At 45.2% G+C, this 17,759-nt stretch overlaps 1 protein-coding gene across 13 annotated transcripts in view; it reads right to left on the minus strand.

Moving 5' to 3' along the window:
• The window catches only part of CEP250 (centrosomal protein 250), a 168,035-nt gene that overhangs the window by 82,616 nt on the left and 67,660 nt on the right, over positions 1-17,759 (minus strand). For all 13 annotated transcript variants that reach the window (XM_075901439.1, XM_075901443.1, XM_075901444.1 and 10 more), the window contains 3 exons: positions 10,962-11,155; positions 7,882-8,009; positions 7,518-7,687 (listed from right to left, as the gene is read on the minus strand). In XM_075901439.1, the coding sequence (XP_075757554.1) occupies positions 7,518-7,687; positions 7,882-8,009; positions 10,962-11,155 (492 nt within the window). The remainder of the gene's footprint in view (positions 1-7,517; positions 7,688-7,881; positions 8,010-10,961; positions 11,156-17,759) is intronic.

Genomic DNA, 17,759 nt, shown 5'->3' on the forward strand with positions numbered 1-17,759 from the left:
ATTGCCCACAGCTTGTCAAGTGACATGACCTGGACTACTCACGGGACCAGAACAGGTGCAAAGATCACAAACATTGTCCAGCAAGTGAATAGTGTCAGGATCAAGACCGGTGCTGGGTCAATGCAAAGACAGACTATCATGCTCCAAAGAGTGGCAGTGAAGTGAGGTTCAAAAGAATGGGGCTGAGGCAGGACTACACACTCTGAAGAGCAGTGCCAAGAAGGGTAGTGCTGAGGCTCTAAGCATGCTGATGGTGCTCATAAGAGCATAAGCTTGAACAGTGCCAGGATCTCTGATGCCATGAAGTGCTTTGGTGCCATGTGCTGCAAGGGCGGCTGGACTGCTATGATCACTCCAAGCCAGACCAGTATCTGCTCACAATAGATGCACTCCAAAGGGAATGGCTCTAAGAGGTCTGGCTGAGAGAGTGGTGTCACGAGTCAGACCATTCTTTGGAGTGGTGGCAGGACTCTGAGCTGTGCCAGGACTCGAACTGGGGAGACAATGGAACCAGAGCAGGTGGGCCCAGCATAACTGCCTTCCCTCATTAAGAGTGCCAGCAAGCAGGTGGCCTGTCGATGGGGACCTGAGCAGCCCTGAATGTGTCTAGTGTGAAAGATGGGCCGACCGCCACCACTTCCATTCTTGGAGAGCCCATGAAGATAGGGCTCAGAATACAAGACCAGAACAACAAATGCGCACTGATAGGGCCTTCAGATACGGCTGGCATGGGCAAAGCGGGGGTGCTACTGATGCCAACAAAGAGGATTTTTACCATTCTGGAGAAGAGCGTTGGGGAATAAGATCAGTACAGAATGGAGGCCTTCAAAGAGTGCCAATGATAGGAAGAGTGATAGAAATGTAGCCGTGTTAGTCTGGTGTAGCTGAAACAAAATACAGGACTATGTAAAGATCTAACTTTAAAGACTAACAAGATGGTTTATTAGATGGTGAGCTTTCGTGGGCCAGACCCACTTCCTCAGATCAAATAGTGGAAGAAAATAGTCACAACCATATATACCAAAGGATACAATTTAAAAAAAAAAAAAAAAAAAAAGTGAACACATATGAAAAGGACAAATCACATTTCAGAACAGAAGAGGGATGCGGGGGGGGGGGGGGGCGGAGGAAGGTAAATGTCTGTGAGCTAATGGTATTAGAGGTGATAATTGGAGAAGCTATCTTTGTAATGAGTAAGATAGTTGGACCTACCAGATCCCCCCTATCAACACAAAAGGAAAAATAATTCTATATGGACTCCCCCTGACGGTCGGAATTACAATCTGGATTTCTATATACAAAGCTTCCGCAACAATGCACAGACTGACATTTTTCGCAAACAACAAGCGACGTACAATCTCAGCCACACTGAACACCATGACATCCAGAGTCTCAAAAACAATCTGGACATTATAATCAAACCAGCTGACAAAGGTGGTGCTGTGGTCATTATGAATAAGGCCAACTATAACCAAGAGGCAACCAGACAACTCTCCAACACCACATTTTACAAACCTCTCTTCTCTGATCCCACCTTGGAATACCAAAAGAAATTACTCCTTAAAAGCCTCCCTACAGCTACTCGGGAACAAATCCACACAGAAACACCTTCTGACCCTTGACCGGGATTGTTCTATCTGCTTTCCAAGATCCATAAACCTGGACTCCCCGGACGCCCCATCATTTCTTGTACTGGCACACTCACTACTGGTCTATCCAGCTATGTAGACTCTCTCCTCAAACCCTACGCAACCAACACCCCCAGCTATCTCCGAGACACTACTGACTTCCTAAGGAAACTACAAAACATCGATAACCTCCCTGATAACACCATCCTTGCCACCATGGATGTAGAAGCACTATACACTAACATCCCACATGAAGATGGATTACAAGCAATTAGAAACACTATCCCAGAGGACACCACTGCCAACCTGATAGCAGACCTATGTAACTTTGTTCTCTCCCACAATTATTTCCAGTTTGAGAACAACTTATACCTCCAGATCAGCGGCACAGCCATGGGTACACGCATGGCCCCACAGTATGCTAATATCTTTATGGCTGACTTAGAACAACGTTTCCTCAACTCCCGTCCCCTTTTACCCCTTCTCTACTTACGCTACATCGATGACATCTTTATGATCTGGACGCATGGCCAAGAAACACTGGAGACATTCCACAGAGATCTCAACAACCTACACTCCACCATTAACCTCAGCCTGGACCATTCCACACGAGAGATCCATTTCCTGGACATCACAGTACAAATCAACAATGGAAAATTAGACACCACCCTCTACAGAAAACCCACTGACTCATACAGTTACCTACATGCTTCCAGCTCCCATTCAGCACACACCATACGATCCATCATCTATAGCCAAGCCCTTCGTAACAACCGCATCTGCTCTAATCCCACTGACAGAGACCAGAAACTTCAGGATCTCTACCAAGCATTTATAAACCTCAACTACCCACCCGGAGAAATAAAAAAACAAATTGAAAGAGCCAAACGAATACCTAGAAACCATCTACTACAAGACAGACCCAAGAAAACCAACAATAGAACACCACTTGTCATCACCTACAGCCCCCAACTTAAACCTGTCCAACACATTATCAATAAATTACAGACTATACTGGAACAGGATACTAAACTCCAAGAAGCTCTGGGAGACAGACCCATAGTCTCCTATAGACAACCACCTAACCTCAAGATGATTCTTACCAACAACCACAGGACATATCACACTAATACCAACCCTGGTACTTTCCCTTGCAACAAACCCCGTTGCCAGCTTTGTCCACATATTCACTCTGCTGATACCATTATTGGGCCTAACCAAGTGAGTTATAAGATCAAGAATACATATTCCTGCGCATCCAGAAATATAATTTATGCTATCATGTGCCGAAAGTGTCCGTCTGCTATGTACATTGGACAAACGTCTCAGACACTTCCCCAAAGGATCAATGCCCACAAAACAGATATTAGACAGGATCACAAAGAAAAAACAGTTTCTTGCTATTTCAACCAGAAAGGACACTGTCTCAACGACCTAATTACCTGCATCCTACTCCAGAAGACTTTCAAATCTGAACTTGAAAGGGAATCCTCTGAACTGTCATTCATGCTAAAATTGGACACTCTTCAAGGGGGGCTCAACAAAGACACGAACTACCTTACCCATTACAAAGATAGTTTCCCCAATTATCACCTCTAATACCATTAGCTCACAGACATTTACCTTTCCCCACCTCTAATATCATTAACTCACAGACATTTACCTTCTTCTTCCTTCCCTCCCCCCCCCCCCCCCCGCATCCCCTTCTGTTCTGAAATGTGATTTGTCCTTTTCATATGTGTTCTTTTTTTTAATTGTATCCTTTGGTATATATGGTTGTGACTATTTTCTTCCACTATTTGATCTGAGGAAGTGGGTCTGGCCCACGAAAGCTCATCATCTAATAAACCATCTTGTTAGTCTTTAAAGTGCTACATAGTCCTGTATTTTGTTTCAATGATAGGAAGAGTTTTTCTTTGGTGTCAACCCAGGACCAAAAGGAGTAAGATATGCACCAAGGCACTTAATACCGGGTCCTATCTTCGAAGCTGATAAGAAAATTCCATATGGAGCTGCTTAAGGCAAAAGTCCTGCTCCTTTCTGATGTGTGGTTTGAAGGGCTTGCAGATCTTGCACCTATCTGCCTGACGAGCTTCCCTCAGGTACCAAAGGCATAGATTTGAGGCAAGACCTGCAGGGTTGAAGCTCTGGGACTTTGGCATGATGACTGTTCCAGATCACCTTCCTCTCCTCAAGTCTTTCAAAATGGATTTCTTGAAGATCTGCTCCATGATTATTCCAGGCCCGAGGTGAAACTGATTCTCTTTTTTTCCTTTATTAAAGATGGGCACTACCTTTTTCCAATTATCTATGATCACCATCAGTTTTCAAAGATAATGACCATTGGTTATGCATTTGCATCAGCCACCTCCCTCCGCACCCTTGGATACACTGCAAACAGCACCATGGACTTGTGCATGTTCAGCTTTTCTAAATAGTCCTTAACCTCTTCTTTTACAGCTGAGGGCTGCTCTCCTCTTTCTCCTCACACAGTGCTACCCAGTGTAACAATCAGAGGGATGACCTTGTCTGTAAAGATGAGGCAAAAAAGGAGGACTGCTTGGATCTATCTTGGAAAGGCTAGTTCTCCCTGGGAGAGCCACGGAGGAGCCATGCTGTTATATGTAGCTTGCGCAGAACTGGGTAAGTTTACCCTGTCTGCCCCAGAGTGATCAAACTATGTTGGAGGGGGACATTGATGGGTGTGCAAATCAACATTTTGAGGAGAAAAGGATACCACAGTTGTCTAAGCAAGGTGGAGGCTATCAGGATGATTGTGGAGCCATTCGTCCTGATCTTCTGAACAACCCTGTCCAGAAGTGGTATAGGGGTAAAAGTATAGGAGAGGTCCTGATCGCACTGGATGAGGAAGGCATACCTTGGAGATTCTGTCCCGATGCCCGTTCTCGAGCAGAATTGAGTGTATTTAGGGTTGTGCAATGTTGCAAACAGATCTATTGATAGTCAGTCCCACCTGTGAAAATGGGAGCGTGCTATCGAGCAGTTGAGAACCCAATCATGATGTTGGGGGAAATGCCTGCTGAGAGCGTTGGCCATAATATTGGAGACACCTGGTATGTGGATTGAGGAGAGGTGAATATTGTGTCTGATACAGCAGTTCTACAATTTTATGGTTTTGGTGCAAAGGGAAGGAGATCTGGCTCCTCCCGGTCTATTGATATAGAAAACACAGGTAATGTTGTCTGTGAGGACATGGAGAGAAGGCAAGAAATGCTGGCAAGCATTGTGTATGGCGTGCAATTCTAGGAGATTTGTGTGTAAAGACATCTCTAGGGTTGACCAGAGGCCTTGGGCAGTCTGATCTCAGAAATGAGCACCTCATCTGGTGAGGGAGGCATTGGTTGTAATAGTGCACGAGGCGGAAGCCTGGAGGAAGGGGACGCCTGTGCAAAGGTTGGCTGATTCCGTCCACCAAATGAGTGATGTTTTGACCTTGTGTGGTATCGTGAGTGAGAGCAACATGGCGTGTTTCCAAGGTTTGTAAGCTCTGGAAAACCAAATTTGTAGACAATGCATGTGAAGTCAAGCATGCGGTACTAAGAACGTTGCGGCCACCATGTGGCCAAGAAGCTGTAGGCAAACTCTGGCTGTGGTGCGAGCGGCAAGGTAGAGGGCCATGGTTCTAGCAGCAGTTTAGGCTGCATCAAGTGCCACCTGGAGGGCAGCTCTAGAAATGGCGTGTCCCTCGGAAAGTAAGGCAGAAAATTTAGGTCTTTTTGCCTCAGGGATATCAGCGATGAAGTGCATGAGCTCGGAGTAATTGCAAAAGTCGTATTTCACTAACAAAGCAGAGTAGTTTGAGATTCTGAACTGTAAAGTTGCAGAAGTATAAGTCTTACACCCAAATAAATCGAGGCTCTTTGTGTCCTTGTCCGGAGGAGTGGTATGGAAGCAATGCTATTTTCTCCACTGGTATGCGCCTTCCACCACTAGTGAATTCAGTGTGGGCTGACTGAAGAGGAATTGCAAGGTATTGGCGGATACCTAATATTTTTTGTCCGCACGCTTGCACATGGGTGGAATCGATGCAGGCGTTTGCCAAATTGTGTTGGCCAGATCTAAAATGTCAGGATTGATGGGGAGGGCAATTTTGTAGGATGGAGATGCCTGGAGTATATCAGTAAGCTCATGCTGGGGTTGCACCAGTTCCTCCGGGGTGATTTTGAGGTCAGCCACAACTCTCTTAAAAATATCATTAAACTGCTGGTAGTCATCCGCTGGTGGCGGTAGCATGATTGCCTTGTCCGGTGATGAACAGTTGGTGGGCGGTGACGAATCCGGGGGGGGGGGGGGGAGGGGCGACTTCTCTGTTGCTTGTGGAGCCTCTGATTGTTGCATCGATGTGGATGCTCAAGGTGTAAGAGGCAGCGTGTTTATAAAGGCTCACATGCAGGCTGTGGTATCTCCTATATGAGCCCCAAGGACTCCAATAAGGCCATTATGCCAGACAGTACTGGAGGAGGCGCCAGCGGTATCCATACCAAGGAGGAATCACTCTTGGATCATATTTGGGCTTGTAATATTGCATCGGAGGGCTGCGGTGCAGCGAGGAGGCGGCCTGTACTTCCTCTTCATCATTGCTAGAGAACTGTGACTGCACCGCGGATAAAGCCCGTGATGACATTGGTACCGGCGAAGCATCGGTACCAAAGAGTGGTGATTAAGGGGCTGATGTGACTGCCAAGTCAACACTTCGCATGTACAGCAATGGTGCCAGGAGGATTGGTCCTGGGGTTTGTAATGTGTGCCTGAATGGTGCAGATGGAGTGTTCGGTATGGATGGCAGAGATCACTGGTATGTCAGCGGTACCAAGTATATGAGTGGTACCAATGATCTGATCGGTGCCGACGGTGCCAACAAAAGAGAAGGTACCATCGGTGCAGTGGAAACGGTCGGTGCCGTAGAGCCCGGTACAGATAATGGCGTTGCTGCTGTAGTCGTTGGTACCAGTGGTGCCTGAGCTGGTACCGATGTGGATGACAATACTGAGGTCCGTGCCAGTACAGTCTTAAGGCAATGGTTGAGCCCTTTGCAGTCGGTGCCTGGACACCTGAGGTACCTGGCACACCATAAATGCTGACACAAGGCCTCTGAGCTGATGGTTTGGGAGGAAACCGTTTTCTCGAGGGCTGATAATGGGGCAGAAAGAAACTCCTTTTTGTGTGCCTTCTTACCCTGAGGTGATCCTGGGGGTGAACATACCTCCCTAGGCTGTCTTCCTGGGTCCAAAGCCAGATGTACCTTCTTTTCCAAAAGGACGAGTTTGAGGCAAAGATTCCTGTCCCTATGAGTTCTGGTCCTAAGTTTGGCGCAGTGGGGACAATCTTGAGAGGAAAGATATTCTCATAGACATCTGACGCATTGCGATTGTCTGTCTGAAATAAGCATTGCATCTCTACAGGAGGCGCAGTGTTTTAAACCCGGAGAGCCAGGCATGACAAATTTTTATTTTGGTAACTACTACTAACTATCAAAACTGTTAACAACACTAACTAAAACTAAGAATTAATAGCTAACGAACGATGAAAGGTATGAACAAGTCAGAGAACTGCAGAAGTCCGTCTCAGGCCGAGGGCGGTTGAGAAGGAACTGGAGGTGTGGGCCACGCATGCCCAGGGCCGATTAGCACTGTGCGTGCTGGTTGGTGCTGTGCATGCACCACCCGGCAGGGATTGCTGCAAAATCTCCGATCCAGGCGCCAGGATGGGACGGCATCGATACCAAGCATGGAGTATCCATGGGGACCTCTCGAAGAACAACATTCATTTACGTGAAAACATCAAAATGGGACGAGGGGCTGGGCTGGCCTTAACCATCCAAACCCATTGGCTTTGCCCTTTGATGATGGCCATCATCTTTCCACCTACCAGGTGTTGCAAGAGTTTGTTCATTTCCTCCTCATACACAGCTTGCTGAAGGCTAAGGATATCTTTATATTGCTGCTCCTTCCTTGAGAGCTGTTGTGCCATCTTCTCCCGCTCTTGCTCAGTTGTGGTTCTCTCTGTTTCCAGCTCACAACAAAGGCACTTCACTTCTCCTGCGAAAGAGAAGACAAGGCAAGCGATTAAACCCCTCTCCTTTCCTTGAGCTATTAAACACTCAACTGCAACCTGCCAAAGCTTTCTCTGTCCCAGAAAGGTAGTGGGCCATCTCCATCTTTTACTCCATAAAAGCCCTTCTGCCCCATCCACAGAAGGGATATTTTTGGTTAACTGTGCTGCTCAGCTTTACCTTGTATCACCTCTTTGGCTTGGGTGACAGTCTGAATGTTGACTTCCAGCTGACTCCTAGTTACCTCCAGCTGAGACACCTGCTGATGAGCCTCAAATAGGCAGGACTCCAGGATCTCCTTTGCTGATCTACAGGATATAAATGCAAAGCAATAATGAATCTCTTGCATTTGCAGTGTAGTTGTAGTCATGTTGGTCCCTGGATATTGGAGAAAGAAGGTGGGTGAGGTAACATCTTTTATTGAACCAATTTCTGTTGGTGAGAGAAACAAACTTTTGAACTTACACTAAGTGTTTCTTCAAGTCATGGATTTCATACGTAGCTATATAAATGGTGGAACACATTGTTTAGCAGAAGCCGTTAACACATTTCACAGGACCATTTTAAATGAAGTTAATGGGCTACTAGTAAAACATGTGCAAGTTCAGGTAGTTGGACCAACAATATCTGTATTAATAAGCAAAATAATTTCAATGCTTAGAGACCACCACTCTTAACAGTACAACTCAGCTATGTAGGCTGACAAAAAACATGAGCTTCCCTGGCTAGCTAATGATAACATTAACAAAGGAACAGCTATACTGGATCAGACTAATGGTCCATCTAGCCTAGTATCCTGTCTTCAGACAGTGACTGGGACCATGCACTTCGGAGGGAATAAGGAGGAAAGGGCAACAACAAGTGATTTTCCCCTTCATCTGGCACTCAGACGCTTAGGGACACTCAGAGCACGGGGTTGCGTCCCCTTGGCTAATAGCAATTGATGAACTTGCCCTCCATGAACTTATCCAATTCTTTTTTTTAACCCAATTTTACTTTTGGCTGTCACAACACCCTTTGACAACAAATTCTAAAGGTTGACTGTGTTGTGTGAAGAAGTACTTCCTTTTGTTTGTTTTAAACCTACTTGCTTATTATACTCCTGGCAACTTTCTGCATGAAAAAATTAAAAATTCTGCATATTTTATTTGTCAAAATAATGCAATACAGTCACACCAGTTTCAGTTGTTTTGGTAATTTATTTAAACTACAATACAGGAAAAAAGTGACAATAACTATTCAGCATTTCCTTAACATATGAAAATTAAGTTACAAACACTTGGTAACTCATACCCTGCATTCCAGTTGTAAATTATATTGCTGAACAAACAAAATAAATACATACATACATAAAATGTCATTTAAACTGTGCATACATGGAAGTCATATACTTTTGCTAAACGTTGCCATAGCACTCACTGGTACTTGGGAAAGTGCTTGCTTCTGATTGTTCTAATATTTTATTGATTGCTTGATGTTTAATTTGTCCTCAAAATCTTTTTTTTAAAATGGGTGATAAGCAAAATTAATCCTGAGCTACACCCATTGTGCTGCTTGGGCACAGGAAAGAAGAGAAACACATAGATCTTCCTACCTGATTCTATGATTGTTATTTGTAAGGCTTTGCTTTACATCACTCTGGCAATGTAGGGGACTTTCACCTTCATAATAAAAAAACCCATATGCCTCTACAGATCTCTCTGGTCCGCTCCCCAACCGCAGGACCCACAGCAGCAATCAAGAGAGACAGAGTTGGTAAGCATGCATGCCCAGCCTCTCTCACAGTGCCTGAGTGGCTGCTCCAGCTATGCCAAAACGAACCCACTGCCTGTGCTGCTAATGAAGAGGTGTGTCCCCCTGCAGATTTCTTTTGAGCAGGAGAGAAGGGGACAAAAATATGTGGGTCATGTGAATTCTGTCAGAAATATTAATTTCATTGCATGACCTTTGATTTGAATATTATGTGAATTGAGTAAATAACACTTCCGTATTCATTTTCTCCACGTCATTCATGATTTTATAGACATCTATAATATCCTCCCTTAGTCATCTCTTTCCCAAACTGAACAGTCCCACACATTTTAAAGTCTCCTCATAGAAGCTGTTCCATTCCCCTAATTGTTTTGTTGCCTCTCTCTATACCTTTTCCAATTCTAAGAGATCTTTTTTCCCCCCTGAGATGGGGCAACCAGAAATGCACATAGCTTTCATAGTGTGGATATACCATAGATTTATATTGTGGTATTATGATATTTTCTATCTTCTTATCTCTCCCTTTCCTAATGGTTCCTAACATTCTATTATTTTTTTCCGAAAAACTAGCAATAACTCCAAGATCTCTTTCTTGGGTGGTAACAGATAATTTGGACCCCATCATTTTGTATGTATGGTTGTGTACGAGGTTCCCCTCGTCCCCGAGTACCCCTCTCCCGGTTTCCCTTCACCAAACCCACTCAGTCTGGTCAGTGTCTATAAGTTTATCACGCTTAGGTCGCGTTATAGATGCGCCGGGGCCAATTTTCCCCCGCCCCGATTCACGTCGACTGGTATGCCGGCTCACTGGGCGGGGGGAGAAGGGAGTTCGGACCCGCCCTTGTTCTGAACCCCGGCCCAGGGCCCTAAAGTTCGGACACCGGTCCGAACTAGCGGAGGGGGTTGGAAAACCCCTAAACTCCTCCGCTCTTGGGGTCCACTCCCCCGCCCTGGGCCACTTCTTCCCCCCGTGTTTCCTACCGGGTAGTCAGAGGACCCCGGGGTTGTGCCTCACCCCAAGGCCTCCAAAGCTTTGGATCTGCTTGCCGCCGACTCCCTTCTCTGTTCACCAGGGAGCTTCCCTCTCCCCCCGCGCTGGCCAGGGTCCTCTATTTAAATTGCCCGCCCGGATAACGTCCCCTCCAACGTCATCCCCCCGCGTCACTTCTGGGTCGCCTGAGGGTGACGTCACTACGTCCGGCCCCTGGCCGCTCCGGCGTTGTCCTTCCGCCCTGCCGCCCGTTACCGGCCCCGGCGCTCCCCGCCCGAGACTCTCCGCGGCGTCCTGTGCCCACCCCACCCCCGTCCTCCAGACACAGCGGGGACCCCGGGGCTTCCGGAGGGGGCGGGTCCGACCCGCCACAGGTTGGAGCACCCATGGGGACGTCACTTGAAGAACACCACACGGTGATCCAGAGATGAAAAGCACTGTCTCGGTGCCAAGTGTCATTACAACTAGATTTAAATATATCTGTGTGCTGCAAAATGTCCTTTTACCCCCACCTCACCTGAGCTCTGCCAGCTGTTCTGAAAGGCCCTGTCTGTCCCGTTCCACAGCCCCTATTCGCACCTCCAGTGCTGCCTTCTCACGCACCAGGGCTTCCTTTTCTCTGGATACTTTAGCCAGTGCTTCTCCACGGCAACTTGACTCCAGGCGTATTTGCTCCAAGTCAGTGGTGGAGGACTCCTCCTGACGACACATCTGAAAAGAGCGGAAAAGAGGAAATGAGCTCCTGCTACTAATCAAGGTACTCTCCAGAACTCATCAGCTTCACTTTGAGTGAACCAGAGGAGGGTGCTATCATGTCACAAGCTGAAGAACTAAAATAATCTGCCTTAATGATGTCACTGTGCACTGATCCACCAGAGACAAACAGGCCTGAAAATGGAAATTAGAAATGTTGTCCATGCCCATATTGAGTTGCTTGGGATAGTACTATACTTTTGATCTCTGGGTACATGGGACCGCAGTAATGAGCAAGTGTTGCAGGAATGCAAAATTGGACAGCACTATGTTTGGCTGATGCAGCAACTCATGGTATTGGACGCTACCAGGTTATCAAGGGATATCTATTTAGAAAACATTGCCAGACATCAGCAATATTAGAAGAGATGAGCTGAAATGCCATTGAGAAGCAAAGCAATTAAAGTAAATACTGAAGGACAATCTCTACTCATTGCTACATTAACTTTCCATAAACTACTCTTAGAATATCTTCTTATGAATGATGTGTCTGAATATTCGGATGCTAATAATTTTACATAAGAACAACCGTACTGAGTCAGACCAAAGGTCCATCTAGCCCAGTATCCTGTCTGCCGACAGTGGCCAGCACCAGGTGCCCCAGAGAGAGTGGACCGAAGACAATGATCAAGCAATTTGTCTCCTGCCATCCCTCTCCAGCCTCAGACAAACAGAGGCCAGGGACACCAATTCTATCCCCTGGCTAATAGCCTTTTATGGACCTGACCTCCATGAAATTATCTAGCTTCTTTTTAAACTCTGTTATAGTCCTAGCCTTCACAGACTCCTCTGGCAAGGAGGTCCACAGATTGACTACGCGCTGTGTGAAGAACTTTCTTTTAGTTTTAAACCTGCTACCCATTACTTTCATTTGGTGTCCTCTAGTTCTTCTATTATGGGAACTAATAAATAACTTTTCTTTATCCGCCCTCTCCACACCACTTATGATTTTGTATACCTCTATCATATCCCCCCTCAGTCTCCCCTTTTCTAAACTGAAGAGTCCCAGTCGCTTTAACCTCTCCTCATATGGGACCCATTCCAAACCCCAAATAATTTTAGTTGCCCTTTTCTGAACCCTTTCCAAGGCCAATATATTTTTGTAAGGTGAGGAGACCACATTGGTACACAGTATTCAAGATGTGGGCGTACCATAGTTTTATACAGGGGCGGTAAGATATTCTATGTCTTATTTTCTATCCCTTTCCTAATAGTTCCTAGCATCCTATTTGCCTTTTTGACCGCCACTGCACACTGTGTGGAAGTTTTCAGAGAACTATCCACGATAAATCAGGAAAGAGATCTTGGAGTTGTCATAGCCAAATTAGCCCCCATCATACTGTACCTATAGTTGGGGTTATTTTTACCAATGTGCATTACTTTACACTTATCCACATTAAATTACATTTGCCATTTTGTTGCCCAATCACTCAGTTTGGTGAGATCTTTTTGGAGTCCCTTACAGTCTGCTTCTGTCTTGACTATCCTAAACAGTTTGGTATCATCCGCAAACTTTACCACCTCACTGCTTACCCCTTTCTCCAGATCATTTATGAATAAGTTGAAAAGGATTGGTCCCAGGATTGACCCTTGGGGGACACCACTAGTTACCCCTCTCCAATCTGAAAATTTACCATTTATTCCTACCCTTTGTTTCCTGTCTTTTTACCAGTTCTCAATCCAAGAAAGAACCTTCCCTTTTATCCCATGGCCATGTAATTTACACAAGAGCCTTTGGTGAGGGACCTTGTCAAAGGCTTTCTGAAAATCTAAGTATACTATATCTACTGGATCCCCCTTGTCCGCATGTTTGTTAACCCCTTCAAGGAACTCTAATAGATTAGTAAGACATGACTTTCCTTTACAGAAACCATGCTGACTTTTATCCAACAAATTATGTTTTTCTATATGCTTCACAATTTTATTCTTCACTATTGTTTCAACTAATTTCCCCGGTACTGAAGTTAGGCTTACCGGTCTGTAACTGCCAGGATCGCCTCTAGAGCCCTTTTTAAATATTGGTGTCACGTTGGCTACCTTCCAGTCATTAGATACGGAAGCCGATTTAAAGGATAGGTTACAAACAACAGATAATAGTTCAGCAATTTCCCATCTGAGTTTTTTACAACCCTTGGATGAACCATCCAGTCCCAGAGATTGGTTAACATTAAGTTTTTCTATTTGTTCCAAAACCTCCTCTAATGACACTTCAATCAGTTCCTCAGATTCATCACCCACAAAGGACGGGGCAGATTCGGGACTCTCCCCAATGTCCTCAGCCGTGAAGACTGAAGCAAAGAAATCATTTAGTTTCTCCACAATGGCTTTATCGTCCTTGATTGCTCCTTTTATATCTTGATCATCTAGGGGACCCACAGGTTTTTTAGCAGGCTTCCTGCTTCTAATGTACTTAAAAAACATTTTGTTATTTCTTTGAGAGTTTTTGGGTAGCTGTTCCTCAAAATCTTTTTTTGCTTTTCTTATTACATTTTTACACTTGATTTGACAGTGTTTATGTTCCTTTCTATTTATCTCACTAGGATTGGACTTCCACTTCTTAAAAGATACCTTTTTGTCCCTCACTGCTTCTTTTACATGGTGGGTAAGCAATGGTGACTCTTTTTTAGGTCTCTTGCTATGTTTTTTAATTTGGGGTATACATTTAAGTTGGGCCTCTACTATGGTGTCTTTAAAAAGCTTCCATGCAGCTTGTAGGGATTTGACTCGAGTCATTGTGACTTTTAATTTCTGTTTAACTAACCTCCTCATTTTTGTGTAATTCCCCTAATTGAAATTAAATGCCAGGGTGCTTGACTGCTGAGGTGTTCTTCCCACCACAGGAATGTTAAATATTATTATTTTATGGTCACTATTCCCTAGCGGTCCTGTAACGGTTATCTCCTGGACCTGATCCCGCGCTCCACTCAGGACTAAATCGAGAATTGCCTCTCCCTTTGTGGGTTTCTGCACCAGCTGCTCTAAGAAGCAGTCATTTAAGCCATTGAGAAATTTTATCTCTGCTTCTCTTCCTGAGGTGACATGTATCCAGTTAATATGGGGATAATTAAAATCCCATTATAGAGTTTTTTATTTTGGTAGCCTCTCTTATCTCCCTCAGCATTTCAATGTCAGTATCGCTTTCCTGGTGGTTGGTAATATATCCCTACTGCTAATTTCTTATTATTGGAGCATGGAATTACTATCCATAGCAATTCTATTGAACATGTAGATTCATTTAAGATTTTTATTTCATTTGATTCTAGATTATCTTTCACATACAGTGCCACCCCGCCACCCACCCGGCCTGCTCTATCCTTTCGATATATTTTATATCCCGGTATGATTTTGTCCCACAGATTTTCCTCATTCCACCAGGTTTCAGTGATGCCTATTATGTCAATCTCCTCATTTAATACGAGGTACTCTAGTTCACCTATCTTATTAGTCAGACTCCTAGCATTTGTGTATAAGCACTTTAAAAATTTGCCACTGCTTATTTGTCTGCCCTTCCCGGACGCATTGGATTCCTTTATATGCGGTTTTTTGTCTGCTCTGGCCCATCGTTTGTCCTCTCCCCTCCTCTCTTTCTGACTATAGCTTAGAGAATCTCTATCAATGGATTCTCCTCTAAGAGAAGTCTCCCTCCGATTTACATGCATCTCCGCACCAATCGGCTTTCCCCCATCTCTTAGTTTAAAAACTGCTCTACGGCCTTTTTAATGTTTAGTGCCAGCAGTCTGGTTCCACCCTGGTTTAAGTGGAGCCCATCCTTCCTGTACAGGCTCCCCCTCTCCCAAAAGTGTCCCCAGTTCCTAATAAATCCAAACCTCTCTTCCCTACACCATCATCTCATCCACACATTGAGACTCTGAAGCTCTGCCTGCCTACCTGGCCCTGCGCGTGAAACTGGAAGCATTTCCGAGAATGGACCATGTTAACTGTATCATTGAATTTATTAACCCTAGTTTGAGATATTGCAGATTATGTATTATATGTATTTTATTACTTTTACACCAAACTTTGTATTTGTAGATAACTTAAGCATTATATCCAGAGGCACAGAAACGCTTTCCTTAACCTGAGTATTAAATAATTCTAACGTTAGCTCCTGCACTACCAAGATATATGACTAAGGTTACCTACATGTTTCCATGCAAAAAATCCTGTATTAAACTTTCCAAAGTTTTCACTTTTCAAAATGAAACCTTTGAAAAGTCCTGGTCAAAGTGTCCCTCAAGGTGGTTTTTCTAAAAGTCTGAGCAAAGACAGTTTGCCAGTGGTCTCCAACCTTTTTACACTCAAAATCACTTTTTAAATGTCAGGACAATCCAAGATCTACCTCATCCCTTCCACAAGACCCCACCCCTTCTCCTCTCCAACAGTTGATGTCCCCAGCCCTTACTCACTCTCACTGGGTTGAAACAGGTGGTGCAGGCTCTGGAGTGGGAATGAGGGATTTGGGTATGGGAAGGGGTGAGAGGTGCAAGCTATGGGAGGGAATATGGGTGCAGGAGGAGGTGAAGAAGGGTATGCTGGCTCAGGGAGGGGACTCCAGGCTGGAGAGTTTTGGAGTCAGGTGGAGGGTTGGGGTGCTGAGCAAGCCACAGGTTTGTCAATGTGGGGGTGCAGGAGTTTGGGTTGGAGTATATGAGGGGCTCTGTGCAGCGGGGTAGGGAGTATGATGGGCTCAGCACACAGATTTGCGGTGTGTGGATGGTACAGCAGTGATGTTGCAGAAAACTGGGATATGGAGGTGCAGGAGCTTGGGGACGTGAAGGAATCAGGGCAGAGGGTTCAGGTTATGATAAGAGTCCTGGTTGGGGTCTGTGGAGAGTGCAGGAGTGTTATGATGCTGCAGCTAGATGGGGGCTTGGCCCCAGCTGGGGACTTGTTGGCTAGGCTTCATTTTTAAATACAATATTATGTCCAACACAAAAAGTTTCAGCATTATCCTTATTTATGGGAGGGGCGGGGAACCTGTTTTGGACCAGGGACCATTGAACCACAGAAAAAAATCAGTCGAGAACTACACAAGTGAGATGCAAAACAACAATCCCTCCAAAACAAGTGGGGTTGCACAGGGGTCTGTTTTGGGACCGGTTCTGTTCATAGAAAGTATGCTTATTAAGTTCACAGATGATACCAAGCTGGGAGGGGTTGCAACTGCTTTGGAGGATAGGGTTATAACTCAAAATGATCTGGACAAACTAGAGAAATGGTCTGAGGTAAATAGGATAAAGTTTAATAAGGACAAATGCAAAGTACTCCTTGTAGGAAAGAACAAGCAGTTTAACACATACAGAATGGGAAGCTACTGTCTAGGAAGGAGTACTGCAGAAAGGAACCTAGGGGTCATAGTGGACCACAAGCTAAATATGAGCCAACAGTGTGATGCTGCTGCAAAAAAGGCAAATCTGATTCTGGGCTGCATTAATAGGAGCAAGACACGAGAAGTCATTCTTTCATTCTACTCTGCACTGATTAGGCCTCAATTGTGTGCAGTTCTGGGCACCACATTTCAAAAAAGATGTGGAGAAATTGGAGAAGGTCCAGAGAAGAGCAACAAGAATGACCAAAGGTTTAGAAAACATGACCTATAAAGGAAGACTGAAAGAACTGGGCTTGTTTAGTTTGGAAAGGAGAAGACTGAGAGGGAACATGATAGCAATCTTCATATATATAAAAGGGTGTCACAAAGAGGAGGGAGAAAAATTGTTGTTCTTGGCCTCTGATGATAGGACAAGAAGCAATGGGCTTAAATTGCAGCAAGGAAGGGTTAGGTTGAACATTAGGAAAAACTTTCTAACTGCCAGAGTGGTTAAACTGGAATAAGTTGCCTAGGGAGCAGGTTAGACAGATATCTATCAGGGATAGTCTACTCTAGATGGTACTGCGTCCTGCTGTGAGGGCAGGGGACTGGACTTGATATCCTCCCAAATCCCTTCCAATTCTAGTGTTCTATGATTCTATGAACCTATGAAAAACCCCCAAGCCTCACTGATATGGCCCCAACTGAGATACCTCACTCCCCTGGCACTCCAGCCCCATGGGGAGGGTAGATAAGACTGAGGTTCAAGGCTTCAGGCCAAATTAACTCTTCTGGGGTTCCAGTATTAGTGGATTTTGTGGGCCCCTCTACACTCTGAGGTAGGGCCAAATATGAGGGATCCAGTGTGCAGGACAGGGCTGCCAGTGAATGGGATAGGGGTAGAGAATCTAGGTGGAAAATAGGGTACAGGAGCAAGCTGGGGGGAGTTGTCTGGCTAAGAGGTGGGGGCAGAAGCAGGATGCTGGTGGGGGGTCTGCCCAGTGGTCACGGTGCTGGTGGGGGGGGGGGGTCTGGCTAAGGGGAAGGTGGCAGGGGGGCAGGGGCAGCTCGGCCCGTACCTGGGTGTCTCCAGGGATGAGGATCTCTGGAGAAGGACCTGTGGGCAGCGTTGAACAAACCTCTCCTATAATATATCTAAAATTAGTATAGCAGATCATAAAACAAACATACAAATGAAGGCAAATTCCTCATTCTACTCCATGACACAATACTCATAAATTTTCTTTTAATGTA

This window comes from Pelodiscus sinensis, chromosome 18 (genome assembly GCF_049634645.1).
Source record: "Pelodiscus sinensis isolate JC-2024 chromosome 18, ASM4963464v1, whole genome shotgun sequence".
NCBI classification, from domain to species: Eukaryota; Metazoa; Chordata; order Testudines; family Trionychidae; genus Pelodiscus; species Pelodiscus sinensis.